The sequence below is a fragment of the Chlorocebus sabaeus genome, chromosome 16, assembly GCF_047675955.1.
Source record: "Chlorocebus sabaeus isolate Y175 chromosome 16, mChlSab1.0.hap1, whole genome shotgun sequence".
NCBI classification, from domain to species: Eukaryota; Metazoa; Chordata; class Mammalia; order Primates; family Cercopithecidae; genus Chlorocebus; species Chlorocebus sabaeus.
The window spans coordinates 20097073-20118889 of record NC_132919.1 but is presented as its reverse complement, the minus strand read 5'-3'; the positions used below and the strand labels follow the sequence as shown (position 1 = coordinate 20118889).

General features: G+C 50.3%; 1 protein-coding gene across 2 annotated transcripts in view; it reads left to right on the top strand.

Annotated features, from left to right (window-relative positions):
* Positions 1-20578, top strand: part of USP22 (ubiquitin specific peptidase 22) — a 43426-nt gene extending 22848 nt beyond the window's left edge. The window contains exons 4-13 of one of the 2 annotated variants that reach the window (XM_037987815.2): positions 109-210; positions 1402-1571; positions 3640-3886; positions 6578-6683; positions 8148-8306; positions 11970-12096; positions 13301-13392; positions 15640-15702; positions 16261-16410; positions 17237-20578. In XM_037987815.2, the coding sequence (XP_037843743.1) occupies positions 109-210; positions 1402-1571; positions 3640-3886; positions 6578-6683; positions 8148-8306; positions 11970-12096; positions 13301-13392; positions 15640-15702; positions 16261-16410; positions 17237-17279 (1259 nt within the window). In that variant the 3' untranslated portion in view covers positions 17280-20578. The remainder of the gene's footprint in view (positions 1-108; positions 211-1401; positions 1572-3639; positions 3887-6577; positions 6684-8147; positions 8307-11969; positions 12097-13300; positions 13393-15639; positions 15703-16260; positions 16411-17236) is intronic. The other variant, XM_008010668.3, reaches the window with a different exon arrangement.
* The last annotated feature ends 1239 nt before the right edge of the window (positions 20579-21817 follow it).

The window sequence follows — 21817 nt, the reverse complement described above, 5'->3', positions numbered from 1 at the left end:
AATGCACCCTGACAGATAGCACAGCGCCACAGCTTTTATGTGTAAGCATACTTGATGTGAAAATGTAGCTAATAGCACTTGGAACTGTCCTTCATCTGCTTGCTTTAGGCGCTGGAGAGAAGTTTTCAACTTGGGAACCAACCAAACGGGAGCTTGAACTGCTGAAGCACAACCCAAAAAGGAGAAAGATCACCTCGAACTGCACCATAGGTGGGTGGAGGGCGGCGTCACTCAGCTGGGTTTCTTTCCGTGCTTTGAAAGTAAATACTGAATTGTGAGTTTCGTAAATCCACATGATTCTGTTGAAGCCCTGCATAACGGTCACTCATCGATGTGCTCAGCGACCAGCTCTTGAGCACCTGTTCTCTGCAGGGACTGCAGTGGGCGTGGGGTGCAGAGTGATGTGTGGCAATGGCCCTGCCCTCACAGCCTTCGATGTCTGTGTGGGTAAAGGGACTCAAGTTGATTCTGGCCAGGGTGAGGCTGGGCACAGTAATCTTCAGGGAGAGAAATGTGTGTGAGTGTGAGTGTTCGCTGAATTTTCTACAAATTGAGGGAATACCCTTTAGAACTTTTTTTTTTTTTTGAGACAGAGTCTTGCTCTGTCGCCCAGGCTGGAGCACAATTCACTGCAACCTCCGAGCAGTGATCCTGGGCCCAAGTGATCCTTCCACCTCAGCCTCCTAAGTAGCTGGCATTGCAGGTGCACACCACCATGCTTGGTTAATTTTTGTGTTTTGCGTAGAGACGTTTCACCATGTTTCCCAGGCTGGTGTCGAACTCCTGGGCTCCAGTGATCCTCATGCCTTGGCTTCCCAAAATGCTGGGATTACAAGTATGAGCCCCTGCACCTGGCCCTAGAACATTTTTTAAAAAAAATTATTATTATACTTTAAGTTCTAGGGTACATGTGCACAACGTGCAGATTTGTTCCATATGTATACAAGTGCCATGTTTGGTGTGCTGCACCCATTAACTCGTCATTTACATTAGGTATATCTCCTAATGCTATCCCTCTCCCCACCCCATGACAGGCCCCGGTGTGTGGTGTTCCCCTTTGTGTGTCCAAGTGTCCTAGAACATTTTTAAAAAACTGTTTTGTTTGTTTGTTAGGCTCCACTCTGACCTGGCCTGTTGCCATAGAAACCATATTCGTGTAATTCTGTCAAAGCATACAATGGCCGAAGTGGGAGGGGGCGATGGTGGTGGACATTCTTCAATACCGTTCATGTAAAAGTGGCGTAAAAACTAGCAAAATGCGATACCTCATCGTTTTCCGGCTTCTTGAATGAATGAATAAAAGAAAAATGAGTATGTAGAGGTAGAGGAAGCTGCTGGGATCCAGCGGCACCTGTGGCTCAGCACACGGGTAACCCCGGCTCTCCGGCGACTTGTGTCCAGGTCTGCGCGGGCTCATCAACCTTGGGAACACGTGCTTCATGAACTGCATCGTACAGGCGCTGACCCACACGCCACTTCTGCGGGACTTCTTCCTGTCTGACAGGCACCGCTGTGAGATGCAGAGCCCCAGCTCCTGTCTGGTCTGTGAGATGTCCTCACTGTTTCAGGAGGTGAGCATCATTGACTAATGCAGGGGAGCATTTCTGTTCCTTTGTTTCCACTTAAAAAAAAAAAAAAAAATTCAATAGGGCGGACCGTGATAAAGGAAGATACATTTAGAACCTTTTGTAGTAAGTTACTGTTTAATATACATGTCTATTATGGAAAACACAGTTTTCCAAAAAGGGAAGACCTGACATGATCTGGGGGGACGGGCTGCTGACTCAGAACAAGGAGGAGCTCTTTGAGCGGCGTGTGGCAGAGAGTTCCCTGGCGGGTGACATTTGTCTCTAAAGGCGGGTGATTCTCCCCATTCCTCTTCCTCCATGGTCTACCTTCCTGGCTCAGAAAGGCATGCATGTGCCACCCTCCTGCGTCCTGGTATGTGGGTCTCCTCCGCTGCCAGGCCTCTCTAAGCATGCCCAGTCAGAGCCTCTGTCCTCATGAGCTACGTGCTACACGTTGGCAGTTCTTGTGGGCTGCATGTGTAGCATTCCTGTCCACGTCTGTCCCTGGTGTCAGAGCATGGCAGTGCTCAGGGCAAGGCGTATCACGGCTGCTGCCTCAGCCCCCACCGGCTCCGTGACTCAGACGTGCTTCTCAGAGCTGAAGCAGCTCAGTTACCTCAACTAATAACCAGCCTGGTTCCTGTTCTTCAGGGGCCTTGCACAGCAGCCAGCCAACAGCCCTGGCCTGTTTCTCTTGGTAACCTCTGAGAGACGCAGCCACGCCGGCTCACTCGTGTATGTCTGGTCATTGGTCACTTTTGTGGAGTTGCAGAGTTGAGCTTTGCAACACAGCTGCAGAGTTGAGCATTTGGACAGAGGCTATTCAACCTGGAAAGCTGAAATTATTTACTGCCTGGGCCTTTCAAAAACAGATTGCCAGCCTCTGGTTGCGCCTAAGCCATTTCCTCAAAGTACCTGCAATGTGCCATAACTGCTGGGGGCACAGCCCAAATAGGAGAAAGGAGGGGGCAGCTGGGAAGTTGGTGGGCGGTTGTGTCACTGACTTTAGTGATAAGCTCCTTGTGTTAGATTGTTTTTAGACTCAGGTTTGTTAAGGTGTAAATTACAGTCACATCCACCTTTTAGTGTATAGATAGATGGGTTTTGATGAATGCATAGTTTTGTAACTGCTGCTACTCAAGATGAAGAGCCGTCACCTCCCCAAACTCCCTCATGCCCCTCTGAAGTCAACCCCTCGTCCCCAGACCCCGGCAGCCGCCGATCTGTCTTCGGTCCCTTGAGTGTCCTTTACCAGCACATCATACGGATGGGTGCATGCAGGAAGTAGCTTTTCAGAATCTGGCTGTCCCTACTTAACATAATACTGGGTGGATTCACCCGTGTCTTGCGCGCATCCATGACGTGTGCTTTCGATGGCTGAGTTGGGTTCCATTATGTAGGTGGGCTATGGTTGTCTGTTTCCCAGTTCAGACACATTTGGGTGGTCTATGGTTTGGGGGTTTTTTGATGAGGAATAAAACTGCCACGAATTCCGTATTTGCACAGGCAAGACCCTTCTGTGGGTCTGAACTGGTGAGGAAGCCGCGGGATGGAGGGTGTGCTGCTGGGTCTGGGTCCTGAATGGAGCTGGTGGAGAGGATTGATTGGCTGGGAAGCCCTGAGCTCACTGCCATTAGCCTCAGAGCCAGAGAGTCCTGTGGCTGATGCTGGTGAATTCTGCGTCATCACAGTGATGTGCCTCCCTTTGTGGCGGTGCCGGTGTCCATGGGCCAGAGTGGTTTGACTGGTGCTTTGAGGAAACTAGTATTGGGCAAATCGAGTCACTTTTATTTGCATGTGATCTCATAGTAGCAAGTCATAATTCATCTTTTAGGCTTATATGTGGAAAACTAGATGGTGGAAAGGTAAAAATTCATATGAGGACTCAAAAAGTCCAATGAGCCCAGATAAAAATAGACTTTGCAAAAAGTAGAAAAGTAAAATTGAACCATTTGTGTCAAATGAGCTACAGCCAATGGTAGGCATCTGATAAAGGTTTTGCTTGTGCGTACTCTGTGTTCAGAGTCTACATTTATTCCTGACAAGGTTTCCTTTCCCCGCCCTCTGGCAGTTTTACTCCGGACACCGGTCCCCTCACATCCCGTATAAGTTGCTGCACCTGGTGTGGACCCACGCGAGGCACCTGGCAGGCTACGAGCAGCAGGATGCCCACGAGTTCCTCATCGCGGCCCTGGACGTGCTCCACCGACACTGCAAAGGTGGGCGCTGGGCTCTGCGCCCTCCACCAGCGCAGGATGTTTTCCTCGAAGGGGAAGGAAGCAAAGCGAGCGTGTGCGCTCGTGCAGAAAGGGGCACAGGTGACATGTTCCATTGTTTTGTAGCCTTTGTTGTCATTTGTTTCTGAGGTCACCATAACTAATGACCTCAGAGAGGCTCCTCCTGGTTGGTTTTTAAGAGGCGAGGAAGTAGTTCCAGCAGTATGGCAGGTCCTCAGTGAGCCATCACAGTGAACAGCAAGTTCTTGGAGCCCTCTTGGGCCTATGCTTTGAGGCCCCTGCCTGCTTTGGCATTTCTGGGATCCTGTGGGTTCTCAGGCCCGAGGCTTCTGGACATCCCCCAAACACAATCACCCAACCGTCTCCTTCCCCTTGGGGACTCTCCAAAAGGACTGGTGGTTGCTCTGAAATAGCCGGAGAGCTGGGACACAGGACGAGCAAAGCTTCTCTTGGGGTCTCATTGGACCTGGGCCATCTCCCACAACATCATCCCACAGCCTGGCCCCAGGGTGGTGCCGTCACGAGGTTCTCAGAGGTGTGTGCTGATGGTGGTTGGCGGGGGCAGCTCTTAGGGCTGGAGGTGGGAGGCTAGGACTGAATGACTTCAGCCAAGATCGGCTCCCCTGCACTCCTCACGGTGGAGATCCTAGTGTGAGAGACCTGCAGCGGAAGTCTGTCTCTGCAGGCAGAGAGACTGAGGGGTGATTCTCACACAGTGGGCTGGTCACTTGCAGGTCTTCCTAAAGCCCGTGCTGGCGTTTCTGATTCAGTAGGTCTCCGGGGGGCAAGGGCTGCTTCACTCCTACTCAGTTACCAGCTGATGCTGATGCCGCTGGTTCAGATGCCACGCTCTGAGAAGTCATGCGCTCAGCTAACAGGGCACCTGGCTGCTTGTGAGTTACCTGTGGCCTCTGGGCTGGCACAGCTAGTTGTAGGCGATATCCTACCGGTTAATTTTAACTTGGAGTCTTTTAGAGAACAGAGTCCTGTTCTGACAGTTCACTGAGTTGAACAGCCCGGTGGGCTGGCCTTCCCATCGCTTCTCATCAGTCTCAGGGCTGTGCAGCCGGGGCTAGGCGCTGATGCACACCCTATGGATTCTGAGATCACAGCCCAGAAACAACCCACAGTTGAGCTAAAATGGCTGGTTTTGGTCAAATGTGACTGGGTTCTGTTCTCTTTTGGTGCTTTTTTTTTTCCCCTCTGAAAAACTACGTGATCCTTTTAATTCTTACCCTAGAAATCAAATGAAAGTTACTCAGTATTTAGTAGCTTAGGTAGAGTTTTGTTTCCTAGTGTGATTTATGAGAGGAAAGAGCACTGTGGAGGTCGACTACGCTGTTATCTCAAGCACCTAGTCAGAATAACGAAGAGCCTTCTGCAGGCAGCAGAAAGATGTTCTAAAAATCACTTGTTCAAAAATGCATCGCTGTTAAAATATTCATATGACCAAAAATGTGACAAAACCACTGACGTGCTTCTGACAGAATTCCCTTGGAAATGTCTGATGTCAGGTTCTTCTGTTTAGAAACGTGGTTGCCAGAGCCATTTAGCAAGGTGGCCTGGCCACGTGCCCTTGGTTACCTGGAGTTGTTTATCCTTTTGGCCTCCACAGCATCTTTCTGTTTATCGACTTTTGTTTTGTTTTCTTTTGTTTTTGAGTCAGAGTCTCCCTGTCTGGCCGTCTCGCCAGGCTGGAGTGCAGTGGTGCGATCTCAGCTCACTGAAACCTCTGCCTCCTGGGTTCAAGTGATTCTCCTGCCTCAGTTTCCTGAGTAGCTGGGACTACAGGCGTTTGCCACCACATCCAGCTAGTTTTTTGTGTTTTTAGTAAAGATGGGGTTTCACTGTGTTAGCCAGGATGGTCTTGATCTCCTGACCTCGTGATCTGCCCGCCTCGGCCTCCCAAAGTGGTGGGATTACAGGCGTGAGCCACCGTGCCTGGGCATTCTGTTCATCATTCTTTGCGTCTTCCTGTATGGATATTCTTGTCCCCTAACATTTTGTCCCATGAATTTGAGATCCCTCTCAGAAGACTCAATGGCCACTCTCTATTCCACTGTCATGATTCAATGTCTTTGAACTGTGACATGTATACAGGTGGCCTCGTGCCCTGTCCGCACTGTCTAGTGAAGTTATTTAGAATACGTATTCCACGTATGAATTAAGTTCTGCTACTTAAGTTTCTTCTTTGCAGATTGTACACATGAATATGAATGAAGCGTGTATTGAATAGAGAGGATGGGAGTGGCACTTCCAGATGCAACTGACTGGAAGACACGCTGTCCCCCGGGGGCTCCAGCTGATGAGGACAGCCTGAGAGTGTCCTGCGGTGTCACTTTCTAAACTCGGGGCACCACGATACCTAGTCAGGGAGGGGGCTTGTATGGGGCTTCCCCAGGTGTACCTGGCCCGCCGTATGTTCAGATGTCTCACCGGAACAATATTGATTCAATCATTCTTCATGTGAAAATGGGAATCAATTACCCTGCTCAGTCATTGGGCATTAGGTGGGTTTTTTTGGCGAGATTGAAGCTGTGGGGCTCTTAGGGAATGAGAAAAAGGAACATTGAAAATCCAAGTGCTGTAATTTCTCATCACATTAAAATAACGAGGAGACCCTCTGCTAAAATGAGGCATGTCCTCATGTGGCCGTTTAAAGCACCGGCCCTGGCTTCCCCAGGCCTCGGCAGGGTGAACTGCTCTTTCCTTAGAGACTCCCCATCTTTGGGGCGCGCAGACGCTAATCCCAGAGCCGTGGTCTGTCCCCAGGTGATGACAACGGGAAGAAGGCCAACAACCCCAACCACTGCAACTGCATCATAGACCAGATCTTCACGGGCGGGCTGCAGTCAGACGTCACCTGCCAAGTTTGCCAGTAAGTGAGAGGCTGCCTGCTCGGCAGTGTCAAACCCTCTGGGGCCGTACTGACATCCTCCCAGTCTCCAGTGCTGTGTGTGCTCTGAGAGGTCTTTAAGGAGGCTGCAAGAAAAATGATTAACAGCTGCCCTGAGAGTGAAGGCTGTGGGGTGGGGGTGCTTCCTCTTGCGGAGGTGTCCCCTTGGGATGCGAGCCCTTTGTGTTGAGGTCTTGGCTGTTGTCCACAGCCAGCAGTGTGTTCTTGGAAGCTTCCCCCATTTCTCATCTTACAGCCCTTGACCAGGGACCAAGTAAAATAGCCCTTTTCAAGAAGGCGTGGCTCATGCATGATGGATTGTTTGCATACGTGCTTCAAAGTGTGTTGGTATTTTATGGTTTCTGGTTCCATTTTCTCTGCTGTAGTGGCCCTGATTCTTCTCGGGTGTGGTCTCTGCTTAGAGCCCCAAGCGTTGAGTGCAGGGAGAATCCACTGCTTTGTTAGGTCAGAGGGACCCTCTCACCCAACCTCAGTGCATGCTGCTGGTATTTTTTTTTTTTTTTTTAAGGCATGGGGTCTTTTTTATTTTGCCCAGGCTGGCCTTGAACCCATGGGCTCAAGCGATGCTCCCTCCTTAGCCTCCCAAGTAACTGGGACTACAGGCATGGGCCTCTGTGCCTGGCTCTGTTCTTTACTCTTGAAGTTTTAAAAACCCTGGAAGTGATGCACCGAAATTATTTCAGAACCCAGAATGGATTGTCACTTCTAAACTGTATAAGACCAGCAAATATCAGGAAAGGCCAGTGCTGCCTGTGTCACGGGGGCTGTTTTCTGTAAGGAGCGTAGACCATTAGGGGCCTTGGCTCTGAGCATTAGAAACTGAGTTTGCTCTGAGCAATTTGGACCTTCTTGCTGTCCCTTAACTGCTGAATTCTATTAGCAGGAGATTGTCTCAAGATTTAAATCCCATGTAAATATCAAGAGTAAATTTCCCAGTCTGCGAGTTTTCATTTTTTGTATTGTTAAATAAATTTCTAGCAAGGAACTGGCCTTGTGAAATGCAGCATTGAATAGCCACACTCCGTGAAGAAGTGTGCGGAGGTCTCCAGTGTCACCTAGGGTCACAGGCCCCAAGTTCTAGCTGAGATAGACCTGTGGATTCAATTCAGAGCCTCTGATGGGACCCATGAGTTTATATCCTCCTCCTAAGTCCCTTGGTGACTGTGATGGTCTCCAGACTGGGAAGCCCTTGTTTGAGGAGCGCCTCTCGCCTTCCGAGTTCACACCCGCCCCTCCCCAGGGCCACCTGGGGAACTAGGACACGTTGGGTGTGAGCACGGCTGCTCTTGCTCCTGTCCCATCCCACCTGAGTGTCACTGCGACAGGGCACAGCGAGGAAGGGATGTGGGAATGGCCTCCACTCCAGGCTGCCTTGAGCTGGGTTGGTGTCGGTCCTCACAGCCATTGTTTTCCCTCTGCTTCCAGTGGAGTCTCCACCACCATTGACCCCTTCTGGGACATCAGCTTGGATCTCCCCGGCTCTTCCACCCCGTTCTGGCCCCTGAGCCCAGGGAGCGAGGGCAACGTGGTAAACGGGGAAAGCCACGTGTCGGGAACCACCACGCTCACGGACTGCCTGCGACGGTGAGAGGCCTGCACCCACACGGCCAGGGCCAGTCTTCTGGCGGGAAGGCTGTGCTCCATCAGGACCAAAGCAGGCTCTTTCACATGCCCAGGACAGAGCCTGGGCAAAGATGTGGCATTGCCTGGATTGGCTGCAGTCTCTGATGCTAGTTTGTCCTTTGTTTTGACCAGATGACTCAATATTTGTGTCCCCCAGCTTTGCACAGCACCAGGTGTCGGTGTCAGCATCTGCTATTCCAACCTCCACATGTAAATGAACCCAGAGCCAAACTGGATGCTCCCTTAGCCCTTGTTCTAATCACCTACCCCGGAGTGTGAGCTGAGACGCGCCTGGCCCTCTCTCCATGGTGCACAGCCTTCTCTGCACATGATTGAAACTTAGTTGTGGTGTTCTGTACTCTTAGGGCCGTTTTTGAAATTGTGCATGTACTGCTTCATTTGGGATAAGTAGTAATATTTACAAAGTGATTTTTTTTGTTTGTTTTTTTGGAGACAGCGTCATGCTCTGTCGCCCAGGCTGGAATGCAGTGGTGTGATTTCTGCTCACTGCAGCCTCTGCCTTCCAGGTTAAGGTGATTCTCTTGAGTAGCTGGGACTACAGGCGTGCACCACCGTGCCTGGCTAATTTTTGTATTTTTAGTAGAGCGGGGGTTTTACCATGTTGGCCGGGCTAGTCTCGAACTCGTGATCTCAGGTGATCCGCCCATCTTGGCCTCCCAAAGTGCTCACGGGCGTGAGCCACGACAACTGTGAGTGATTTTTTAAAAAAAATGTATGTAAGTAGCTGTAGCATACAATTATAAACACAGCAGAAAACCTTCCTACACTTTGTCTATTGTTTTATAGTCTTTATTTGCATCAATTAAACGTAATGCAGAAGAGTCCTTGTTGAGTGGAAGTATCCCTTAGAAGAGGTACGAGCCTTTGGTTTCTGTCTGGCTGCATAGTCAGCAGGACCAAAGTTGCATGTTTATTTTAATTTTTGAGATAGGGTCTTGCTCTGTCATGCAGGCTGGAGTGCAGTGGTGCCATTATAGCTCACTGCAGCCTCGATCTCCTGGGCTCAGCCTTGGTCTCCTGCCTCGGCCTCCTGAGTAGTTGGGACTACAGATGCGTGCCACCATGCCTAGCTGATTTTGTGATTTATTTATTTATTTATTTTTGAGACAGAGTCTTGCTCTGTCTAGAGTGCAGGCTAGAGTGCAGTGGTGTGATTTCGGCTCACTGCAAGCTCTACCTTCCAGGTTCAAGCAATTCTCCTGCCTCAGCCTCCCAAGTAGCTGGGAGTACAGGTGCCCGCTATCATGTCTGGCTAACTTTTGTATTTTTAGTAGAGACGGGGTTTCACCACATTGGCCAGCGTGGTCCCAAACTCCTGACCTTAGGTGATCCACCTGCCTTGGCCTCCCGAAGTGCTCGAATTAGAGGTGTGAGCCACACCGCGCCAGGCCTTTTTTCTTTTTTTTTAGAGACAGAGTCTTGCCACATTACTCAGGCTGGTCTTGAACTCCTGAGCTCAAGCGATCCCCCCACCTTAGCCTCCCAAAACGCTGGTATTACAGACATGAGCCACTGTGCCCTCCTGAAAGTTTGCATGTTTCGAATTTTGAAAGCATCAACTTTGTTACCTTGTTAAGGCCACATAATAGAGTATCATATTTTTTAATTTGGAAAACTACCTCAAATAATGAAAACCAAAACCTTTTTTTTTTTTTTTTTTTTTCTTTTTGAGATGGAGTCTTGCTCTGTCGCCAGGCTGGAGTGCAGTGACGCAACCTCGGCTCACTGCAACCTCTACCTACCAGGTTCAAGCGATTCTCCTGCCTCAGCCTCCCAAGTAGCTGGGATTACAGTGCCCGCCACCATGCCCAGTTAATTTTTGTATTCTTAGTAGAGGCGAGGTTTCACCATGTTGGCCAGGATGGTCTTGATCTCCACCTCGTGATCCGCCCACCTTGGGGTCCCAAAGTGCTGGGATTACAGGTGTGAGCCACCACGCCCAGCCAACCAAAACCTTTTTAAAGAAAGTCTTTGCAGCTAAATTAAATTTAATCATAAATTCCAGTAAAATGAAAGCTTTGCCAAAACAGCAGACCATGAGGGAGAAACCACACTTCACAAACTACGATGTGTAGAAAGCCTGTGTTGTTAGGAGAGACGTGACGTGGTGCTGGCTCCCGGGAAGGTGGAGGAGAGGTAGAGTGCACCCTTCCCCACTTTGTATTGCAAGCAAAGGCTCCTTTTCAAGTCCTTTGGAGAGCAGATCACAAAGCTAGCAACGAAACAGGTGCAGCTTTGCCCAGAGGCCCCCTCGTCTTGCCCTAGATAAGATGGCAGAATTTCCAGAGCATAAACAAGGGCTTTCCATACCTGGTTGTGAAAAGATTGAATTTTTTACTGGTGTTTCAGCTTCAAAATTTGGCGTGCGCTTTGTTGAATCATCTGTTCCACGTGTTTTGTCAGTGGCAGCTGACACCTGTGCCAGACACGCTTCTGATGCAGCCCTCCTACCTCCTGCCTCTGCACCATCAGGAAATTACCTTTCCCAGACTTCTCGCCTCTCTTTTTTTTTTGAGATGGAGTCTTGCTCTTGTTGCCCAGGCTGGAGTGCATGGAGTAATGTGATCTTGGCTTCACTGCAACCTCCGCCTCCCGGGTTCAAGTGATTCTCCTGCCTCAGCCTCCCGAGTAACTGGGATTACAGGCATGCACCACCTTGCCTGACTAATTGTGTATTTTTTGTAGAGGCGGGGTTTCTCCATGTCAGTCAGGCTGGTCTTGAACTCCCAACCTCAGGTGATCCGCCCGCCTTGGCCTCCCAAAGTGCTGGGATTACAGGCGTGAGCCGCCGCACCTGGCCAGCCTCTCGCCTCTCTACATTAAACTGCTTGTGCTGAGATCACATACAGTTGTAAGAAGCCATTAGGTACCCTTTACTCTGGTCCCCCAATGGTGACCTCCTCAGCCCTGTGGTGCGATGCCCCGGCCAGGATTCAGACATTCATACAGAAAGTACCCAGCATCTCCACTGCCTCCCTGCCCACCACCCGCTCCGTAACCCCAGTCACCCCGGACTTCTCCATTTCCATACACCTGACAATTCCAGAATGTCATGTCAACCGAATCATGTAACAGGGAACCCTTTGAGATTGGCTTTTCTTGTGCATCCTAATTCTCGGGATGCATCCCGGGTGCAGCTTGGGATCAGTAGTCCTTTCCTTTTTTGCTGCTGACTCATATTCCATGGTACAGTGTTCCACAGTTTCTTTAATTACTCACCCATGGGAAGACGCGAGGTGTTTCCAGTTTTGTGACTCTTACAAGTAACACTCTGGTACGCGTTTGTGGACCGTTCTTGTGTGAACATTAGTTTTCATTTTTCTGGCTTAAATTCAGCGGCTGGGCCATGTGGTAGTTAGAATATTATTACCATTCCCCTAGGCCTATCCTGGAAATAAAATATTTAAGATAAATGTTCTTTAAAGAGACAGGCAGCGAAGGTGGATAACATTTTCTCTTTTTTTCATTGTTTCATTTTTAGTTGTATGTGTATGTTTTTGGTAGGGAAATGAACCCATTGAAAGAGATAAAATACCTCTTTCCTCCCATTTTTCTGTCTCTTACATCTCCCTTACTGCTTCTGTCTTCTTTAAACGCCTGTAGATTCACCAGACCAGAGCACTTGGGCAGCAGCGCCAAGATCAAATGCAGCGGTTGCCATAGCTACCAGGAGTCCACGAAGCAGCTCACTATGAAGAAACTGCCCATCGTAGCCTGTTTTCATCTCAAAGTAAGTTTTCCAGAAAGCCAACTCGAATGGCAGACTTAGTTTTTAGTCCACAGTACGGCCCTCAGCCTTTTGGTTTGCTGTGCGGTTGCATTTTTCATAACTGCAGCAAGCAGGAAGAACACCGAGGAAGGGAGGATGTGAGTGAATTGTCCTGTCTGTGAATTATCCTTTTGTCTGTGCTGCGGTAAACAAAATCAGTGGCTTCACAGTGAAAGTAGAATGTGAGTTCCTTTTCTTGGGAAGCAGAGTGGTTGTGACGTTTTTTTTTACCTGTGACATTCCTCCAGCTACCCCTTCTTCTGGTTTTCTGTTCTCTTTTAAGACAAAGGCCCTCAGCATTCAGATCTGGTCCAGGAGTTGTCAAGCTCTTTCTCTGGAGGCCCGGATAGTAAAGATGTCGGGCTCCACAGGCCGCGTGCGATCCTACAATTCTCTGTTGCATGTTCTTTTTTTTTTTTTTTTTTTTTTTGAGACGGAGTCTTGCTCTGTCGCCCAGGCTGGAGTGCAGTGACCGGATCTCGGCTCACTGCAAGCTCCGCCTCCCGGGTTCACGCCATTCTCCTGCCTCAGCCTCCCGAGTAGCTGGGACTACAGGCGCCCGCCACCTCGCCCGGCTAGTTTTTTGTATTTTTTTTAGTAGAGACGGGGTTTCACCGTGTTAGTCAGGATGGTCTCGATCTCCTGACCTCGTGATCCACCCGTCTCGGCCTCCCAAAGTGCTGGGATTACAGGCTTGAGCCACCGCGCCCGGCCTGTTGCATGTTCTTTGTTTCATTTTACCACCCTTTAAACATGGAAAGCACCTATTCCTAGCTTGCTGGCTGGAATGGGTGACTCCTCATCTAGGCAAAGGAATGTCTTCTGTCTGGTGAAAGGAACAATTTGCTTGTTTTTGCTGCCACGAGCCATGGATCTTGTTGTGTTTTCTGTGCTTTGCTGGGTTTGCTGTGAGATTACTTCTTGTACCCTTGGTGTTATCACTGAACAGTCCCATCATTTGAAGACTTGACTTGAACCCTGTACATGAGGACTTGGGTGGATTACCATTATGTTTTTGAATCTGTAATTCTAGCTGTAGCTACAAGGCAATTCAATAAAATACAAAGAGATACACAGACACCTGTCATTGGAAGAAGCCCCGAAGCTTCCAGTGGCATTTCTGGTCTTCTTTCCTCTTCCCTCTGCCCCTTTCCTATTTCTGCAGCGATTTGAACACTCAGCCAAGCTGCGGCGGAAGATCACCACGTATGTGTCCTTCCCCCTGGAGCTGGATATGACCCCTTTCATGGCCTCCAGGTAGGTGGGGGTGTAGGCCCGTTCTGTGTCCGGAGGGGCTGTGATCTTATCAGGACAGGAATGCAGCTCGGATCTCCTATGGTAAGATGACTGTTGGCCGGTGCGGTGGCTCCCGCCTGTAATCCCAGCACTTCAGGAGGCCGAGGAGGGCAGATCACGAGGTCAAGAGATTGAGACCATCATGGCCAACATGGTGAAACCCCGTCTCCACTGAAAATACAAAAATGAGCTTGATGTGGTGGCAAGCGCCTGTAGTCCCAGCTACTTGGGACGCCAAGGCAGGAGAAACGCTTAAACCTGGGAGGTGGAGGTTGCAGTGAGCCAAGATTGCGCCACTGTACTCCAGCCTGGTGACAGAATGAGACTCCATCTCAAAAAAAAAAAAAAAAAAAAGATGACTGTTGATATTAATATAAACCCCACCTTCCCAAAATCTATTTATCCTGATCTTAAGATGCGGCACATGTTAATGAGTGGTTTTTCATCAGATACCCTGTTTTTGTTTTGAATGTTTCTCTTAACAATTCTCAATCCACTTTCGAACCGGCAAAGTCCTCGAGGTAGGATCACAGCGAGAAGGCAGCACTTCAGTTCATGGAACAGATGTTGAAGTACAGACAGACAGAGCCGGCGTTGCAGTTGTAGCTTGCGTTTTCCTTTCCACACCTGCCTATTATGGGGCACCTGGCATTGAGCTGCTTACCAATGCATGAGACAAATAGGAGTTTCCTGTGGCTCTGTGACAAATGACCAAAAACTTGGTGGCTTAAAATTAAATTTCCTCATAGTTCTAGAGGTCGGAAATCTGAAATCAAGGTGTTGTCAGGGCCCCATGGTCCTACAGGGGTCTGGGGGATTCCATTCCTCAGCGCCTCCAGCTGCCAGTGGTTCCACGTGTTCCTTCTGTGGCTGTGCCACTCCCCTCATTTCTGGGTCACATGGCCGGCTCCCCTGAGTCTGTGTCCAGTTCCCTCTGCTTCTCTGTCATGACAGTGGTCATTGGCTTTAGGGCCCAGGCAGATCATCCAGGAGGATCTTATCTCAACATCTTTACTTCGGGTCTCTGCAAAGACTGGTTTTAAGGCCGGGCGCGGTGGCTCAAGCCTGTAATCCCAGCACTTTGGGAGGCCGAGACGGGCGGATCACGAGGTCAGGAGATCGAGACCATCCTGGCTAACACAGTGAAACCCCGTCTCTACTAAAAACACACAAAAAAAAAAACTAGCCGGGCGAGGTGGCGGGCGCCTGTAGTACCCGCTACTCGGGAGGCTGAGGCAGGAGAATGGCGTAAACCCGGGAGGCGGAGCTTGCAGTGAGCTGAGATCCGGCCACTGCACTCCAGCCCGGGCGACAGAGCAAGACTCCGTCTCAAAAAAAAAAAAAAAAAAAAAAAAAAAAAAAAAAAAAAAAAAAGACTGGTTTTACAAATGAGGTCCCAGTCTCAGGTTCTGAGGGTTGAGACGTGGGTTTTGTTATTTGCAGGGTGTTATTTTTTGGCGGCCACAGTAGTCCCAGCCCCAGCACTGTGGAAAGCATGTTGCCTTTTGGTAGTTACTGGCCTGTCCCACCGCCGTGGCACACAGCTGACCTCCTGAATAAAACAAGACCACCAGAGTCAGAGTTCCATGCCATCAGCCTGACCACAATGGTCACATACTGAGGGAGGTGACAGTACTGTTCTAAGGTCAGGGTCTCAAAGATCTTGGTGTTTCCTGCCAAACACAGCTGTGGGAAAATGCAGTAAACAATGCTCATGGCTTCCTGTTCCCAGCACCGCCTCTCCCCTGTCTCACTAGGAGAGGTGCTGGTCATGAAACAATAAGCAGCAATCTTTGTCCCTTTTGAGGAGGCACCTGCCTAGGTTGTGAAATGGATTCAGCTTACCCTTTCAAGCTAACCCTTTACATGTGGGAGGAAGGGCGCCTTCACCATCTACTTTGTCACAAACCAAACTCAGATTCCTCCAGATCCAGCTCCCGTCACCAGCCCTATTCAGGACCCACCTTGGAAGAACCAGGGGCCACACCAGGTGGCCCCAGGACCCAGGTGTGCTCTGAGGCAGCGGCCTCCACAGCTCGAGTGTCAGTGTCCTCACGAAACCTGGGGAGATTTCTACCTGAAGCATAAAGCGCAGCCCGGTGCAGTGTCTGCATGGTCAAGCCTGGATAAGTGTCAGTTTCAGGAGAGGCTTGTATCTCTGGGCCTGATGATTTTAACGATGCTGAATACTGCCGTTGTCTGTTACAGCAAAGAGAGCAGGATGAATGGACAGTACCAGCAGCCCACGGACAGTCTCAACAATGACAACAAGTAAGTGGTGCTCAGCGGTGTGGGTGTCCGAGGCCTCGGGCCAAGAGCTGGGGTGGGTTCCTGTCTGGCCCTGTAGGGCACCCCGCAGGTCCCCCACCACTGACCTGCTTCCCTCTTGGCTGCCCGCAGCTCCACTAGGAAAGGCCGCTCCACGCGGCGCCACAAATGCTCCCTCCTGTTGGAGGAGCCCAGTCCCACTCCTGGCCTCTGGCAGGAGGGAGGTTCCATCTGGAAAGCTCAGTGTCCATTCTTCTTGCCTTAGGGTGGTAGAAAGAATGAAAGACTGGGGTGTTCCAGGATCCCCACTGCTGACTGCAGTCACCACTCCCACGAGATGTGGTTCCAGGAAGCGCCTGGACCCAGGCTAGAGCCAGGGAGTGTGACCAGGCTCCCTTAGTTCCTGCAGCCTCCTGTGCATCAGCCAGAGGCCCTGGGGGTTGACAGCCAGGCCCACAGGCCTCCCACTCCTTCCCTGGGCTGCCTGGTTTCTGATGGTGATGGCCTCAAGTGGCGGCGTTGAGCCACCTGCGCCCTCCCTCTCCTTTCCTCCCGCACTAGGTATTCCCTGTTTGCTGTTGTTAACCATCAAGGGACCTTGGAGAGTGGCCATTACACCAGCTTTATCCGACAGCACAAAGACCAGTGGTTCAAGTGTGACGATGCCATCATCACCAAGGCCAGCATCAAGGATGTGCTGGACAGTGAAGGGTGCGTCCTGTCGGGTGGGAGGAAGGCCCTGTGGTGGCCACGGTGCTCTTCCCTCTGGTATAACTGAGACCAGCCCACGTCTGAGCCTAGGACCACTCAAAGGTGTTGACCTTCATTTACCAAAGTAATGAGGCCTGTTCTGGATAGGATGCCAGCCTTGATGGTGGCAGAAGAGGTGCCTGAGCAAAGGCTCTCTCTGGAGGCATTTCCTTAGCACAGAGAACATCAAAGTAGTTGTTCTTTAACCGCGTGAACTGAACACATCAGTTCTTCTTTTTTTTTTGAGACGGAGTTTCGCTCTTGTGGCCCAGGCTGGACTGCAATGGTGCGATCTCAGCTCACTGCAACCTCTGCCTCCTGGGTTCAAGTCAGTCTCCTGCCTCAGCCTCCCAAGTAGCTGGGATTATAGGCACCTGCCACCACACCCGCCTAATTTTGTATTTTAGTAGAGATGGAGTTTCTCCATGTTGACCAAACTGATTTCAAACCCCTGACCTCAGGCAATCCTCCTGCCTCAGCCTCCCAAAGCATGGGGATTACAGGCGTGAGCCACCGGCCTTGGCCCACATCAGTTCTTTATCAACTCCTCTGTTCTCTCCAGTTTCGTTCCTTCATGGCATAGAAACCTGTTGACCCTCCAGGGGGCAGGGGGACCCCAGCTGCCATGAGCTCCCTGAGGGCTTTGCACTTCACATTCTGAGCAACATGGAAGCCCTCTTGAGAGGTTTTATTTGGAAGAATCTGGGATTAAGGACAGCCTTCAGGGCGATGAGGTGGATCTGGACTGGACCCACTTGAAAACTCCTCCCTGTCTCTGCCTCCACAGGTACTTGCTGTTCTATCACAAACAGTTCCTGGAATACGAGTAGCCTTATCTGTAGCTGGTCAGAAAAACAAAGGCAACGCAAGCCTCATAAAGTGATCCTCCCTGCCTCTCCCGCCTCCCGCCGCCTCCCCGGCCTGGTGACACCACCTCCCATGCAGATGTGGCCCGTCTGCACCTGGGACCCATGGGGTCGGGATGGACCACACGGACGGGGAGGCTCCCGGAGCTGCATTGAAGATGGATGAGATGAGGGGTGTGCTCTGGGTGGGAGGAGCAGCGTACACCCGTCACCAGAACATCTCCTGTATCCTCATGATATGGGGCTGCAACTGGGGCCTCACAGCACGGAGTGGCCGCCGCCTGGCATTCCCCAGCACTCGGTGTGGAAAGGCCCCTGCCTGCCGTAAGATTATGGGTCCATTAAAGCAGTAAGCTGAAGACACAGCGGCGTAGTATGTGGGACAGAGGGCCTTGCAGATGCCTTTCTGTTCATGTTTTAGTGTTAAAATACGGAAAGTATGGAGTTCTTCACCTCCATTTTCTCAGCGGCTGTGAAGCAGCCTCCAGAGCTTCGGAAGTAAGGACACTACGTCGCGTTTTCAAGTGTGTTCCGCAGGTGACTTAGCATCAAGCTGCACGTGGAAGCATCTCGCAGTTTTCTAGAGACAGGCATTTTCTTATCCCTCTCCCTCTCCTTTTTCCACAAAGGTGAATTTCATAAATGTAATACTAGTAACGTGAATGAATTACTGAGTTTATACTGAAATTTAGATAACTTCTCCTTTAGTCTTGAGAGCGAGTCTTGCTTTTTAATCGGTGCCGTTTATGTTGCTGCCCGCCCTGTGTGCCTGGCTCCTCTGGGTGCCTTGGTGTCTGCTGGGGGCTGGCAGTGGGCGCAGTGGAGGAGAGTCGTGCTGCACCTCATCCTGTGTCTCTGTCATCTCAGGCTGGAGTAAATGCAGCCTCTGCCGGTGTCTGATAGGTTCCCTCCCGCATATTTTCTTTGTCTGTCCCATTGCCTGGCGACCACTGCCTGGCAGCCAAGTGTGTTGGTCGCAAATCTGGAGTGGCCTCTGGTGGAGCCTGCATCTTGTCTCGTCTGCCTCTGCTTCACGTTTAGTGTACTTTCGGGCATGGTGGCGGTAAAATGACATCGTGATGGAGCTTGTCAGCAGAACTGAAAGAGAAAGTAGAAGGATATGCATTGTTCCTTGTAAGATATTTTGCATGTATTTGTGTATTCAAACAGATGGTTTGTCCATTTGTCCACTGAGAAATTATAAACTAGGGGCAAGAGGGAGGAAAAGTACTTAAACATAGTTTATGAAGCAACTGTGTCTCAGGCTGGCTTGTCCCAGGAGCCCCAGCTGCATCTGAACTGAGGCTGCTTCAGTCCTGCAGGAACAGGATCATCTGTCTCAGGGGTGGGTGGATGTTTTTATAGATAGCCAGGGAGTCAACACTGTCGGCTCTGTGGGCTATGTGGTCTCTGCCATAAATAGTGCAGAAGTGTGGCTATGTCCAGTACAACTTTTAGACACAGAAATCTGAATTGCATATAATGTTCCGTGTCAAGAAAGTTAGATTTTTTTTTTTTTTTAAACTATATAAAAACATGAAACATATTCTTAACTCACAGGCCATGGAGAAGCTGGTGGGGATCAGACCCAGCTCCTTAGCTGGCTGGGCTGGGGAGGGGGCGGTGACAGTGGCAGCTGAGTAGCTACTCATTGCTCAATGTAGAAAACACGAGAACACAGGACTTGGCAACCACAGCCCGCAGAACCGTCATGGGCGGCAGAAGCCTTAGGGATGCGGTTTCTTGCCCACATGCTCAGTTCATTTTCTGTTGTCTTTCTGCATTTAATTCACGTGGAAGCATGCTTTATAAAATGAATTATCAGAGAAACAGATGGGCTGAGATTTTCAGAAATGGCCCCTTATGACCAAGTTTTGCTGTTTCGATGACAGTGCTTTGAAGATCTCTTTTGAGGATGAGAAGTCTTTTTTTTTTTTTTTTTTTTTTTGAGATGGAGTTTTGCTCTTCTTGCCCAGGCTGGAGTGCAGTGGCGCAGTCTCGGCTCACTGCAACCTCCACCTCCTGGGTTCAAGCAATTCTCATGCCTCAGCCTCCCAAGTAGCTGGGACTACAGGCGTACACCGCCACGCCGGGCTAATTTTTGTATTTTTAGTAGAGATAGGGTTTCACCATGTTGGCCAGGCTGGTCTCGAACTCTTGACCCCAGGCAATCCACCCACCTCAGCCTCCCAAAGTGCTGGGATTACAAGCATGAGCCACTGCGCCTGGCCTGTGAGCAGTCTTTTAATCAGGAACAAATCTAATAGGAGAGTTCACTGAAGTTGGCCCACAGGATTCTGAGCTGGGCAGTGCCTCCCTGAAGGCTTGCCACCTTGGGACGCCCTGGTTTACTGGGGTGTCTTGCGGAAATGCAGAAGGCAGTGTGTGGGCCTTGGGCCTTTCTGGCAGCTGTCCGGGTTTGGCCAGGCCCTGCCTCCCCTCCCCACTGCCGACCCCTGGTCCCCTTCCTCTTTCCACTTGCATTCGGGGGTGTCTGCTGTTCTGAGAACATTAGAACTGGGAAGAGAGGTGGAGTCACATGCATTCTTGGTGGGCATTATTCTAAACTTTTGTATCCAAGTTCATCCCCCTTCTTCCACTGTGGCATTGCCGTTCTAAGCAGTTACCCCATGCGTGCTGCTGAAGAGCTGCTCACTGGAGGCAGGCAGCGGCCCCGGCACTGCCCCTTGCATTAGGTCTTGTGTTTGATGTGCTCTTGTGAATTTACTTTGTCAGAACAAAATATTTACATGTTGGGTTCAGGAATCTCTCCTTTTAGCTCCCCATCTGGCTATGAAATTCAGGAAACCTGTTCTCCCGTTGCCTAGTAATCGCCCCATGTAGGTGTAAATTGTGACAAAGTGCATCTGACCACTAAGGGGCCCCCTCGGTGACCCCAACACATTCACAGCAGTGTTAAAAATGGCCTGTGTTTCGGAGATGCTGGCTGGCCTTTCAGTGCTTCCCAGGAAGCCACATGGCCTTTCCCTCTTCAGATGCCTGAAGGGAGTGCTTTGAGACAGGGGATGTGCTGGGAATGTGGGCGGCCTCCCTGCGGCCCCGGGGCCCTCTGTGAGCACTGCAACCTCCCTGGGCGTTCCCTCCGGCGCCAGCGCCACTGCAACATATAGACCCGAGTGCTATTGTATTTTGGCTTGGTGTGTATGCTTTTCATTGTGTAAAATTGCTGTTCTTTTGACAATTTAAGTGATTGTTTTGTTTACTGTAAGTTTGAAAATAAAAATTAAGAAAAAAAATTCCAATTGACTGTGCTGTGGTTGGAGACTTTATTCACCAAGCTGTTTACTCTTTCCTTTCCCCTCCCATTTTGAGGAGCTCTGTGACTCCTCCTCTTCCCCTAATGCTTTGTAGTCTCTTTTCTGTCATAATAAAGCTACATTTTCTCTGAAAACTGGCCGGTTTTCCTTTTATCGACACAAGCAGCCGAGGAGAGGGTGGCAGGAGGGAGAAGAGCAGCCAGGGCAGACCGGCCTGCATAGGGGCGTCCCTGGGCTGAGTCAGTGGCCAGAGCTACAGCCTGGCTTTGTGCCTAAAGACTTGTCTGGGTGTCAGGAAGGCCATGCACTCAGCGTTTCGTCCCTTTCTGTGAGTGGCCTGCTGCTGCTTGAGCCTCGTCCCCCCTTTTTTGGGCAGGAGGGTGACATCCTGGATTCAGGACCGCCATGGACCTTCAGACCTGAAGCCCTTGACATGCTGAATCCTTGCCAGGCTTGGATTACAAGACCCAGGCTGTGGTTATGTGCATTTTGTAGCAAGCTCCCTGCATGGAGAGTAGCAAATGGATAGAAATACTGTCATCCGTGGAGAGAAGATGTGAACAGCTATTCAAGTGCATGGTTCTGTGACAGGTCACGAGGCCATGGTGGACCTCGATGACATCCTCTCCCAGCCACCCCCACATACTTCCCTTGCCCTCAGCGGGTCAGGAGTCTCCTGCTCAGCCTCATCTTCAACTCTGAAGCCTCTGAGTTCTGAATAGTTCTGCCCCCTCCTTTTTCGGATGCTTCTGTGGCCAACCTTTATGGCAAGTTATTTGACTTCCTTTACATGGAAACACCAAGAACACCAGAGAACACTCCGGGTTTCAGACTTAGTTCTGTCTCCTCATATTAAATAGAACCATTGTTATGTCGCCTGGGGGAAGCTTCACTCTGCCTGGGTCCTCAGACCTTCCAACCAGCAAAGCTCCATTTCTCCGGAACAGGCATAGGAAAACTTTGAGACATTTGGGTACAATACTCAACATCGTCCACTTTCACACCTTCACTCTCACAACTACACCTTCTGGTTGTGGGAGAGTCAGCACCATATACTGGTTTCCAGTAGAAAGCATAAAATTCATCTCGTAAGACAACCTCACCACTTCAGCATAACCCACGATCGTAAGCCCAGTTGCTTCCAGGTGGCGGCTGACATAGTGAGAAGTTAGTTCCCTGGTCAGGGGCCACGGCTGCATGTCCCTCAGTGTGAATGGGGTACCC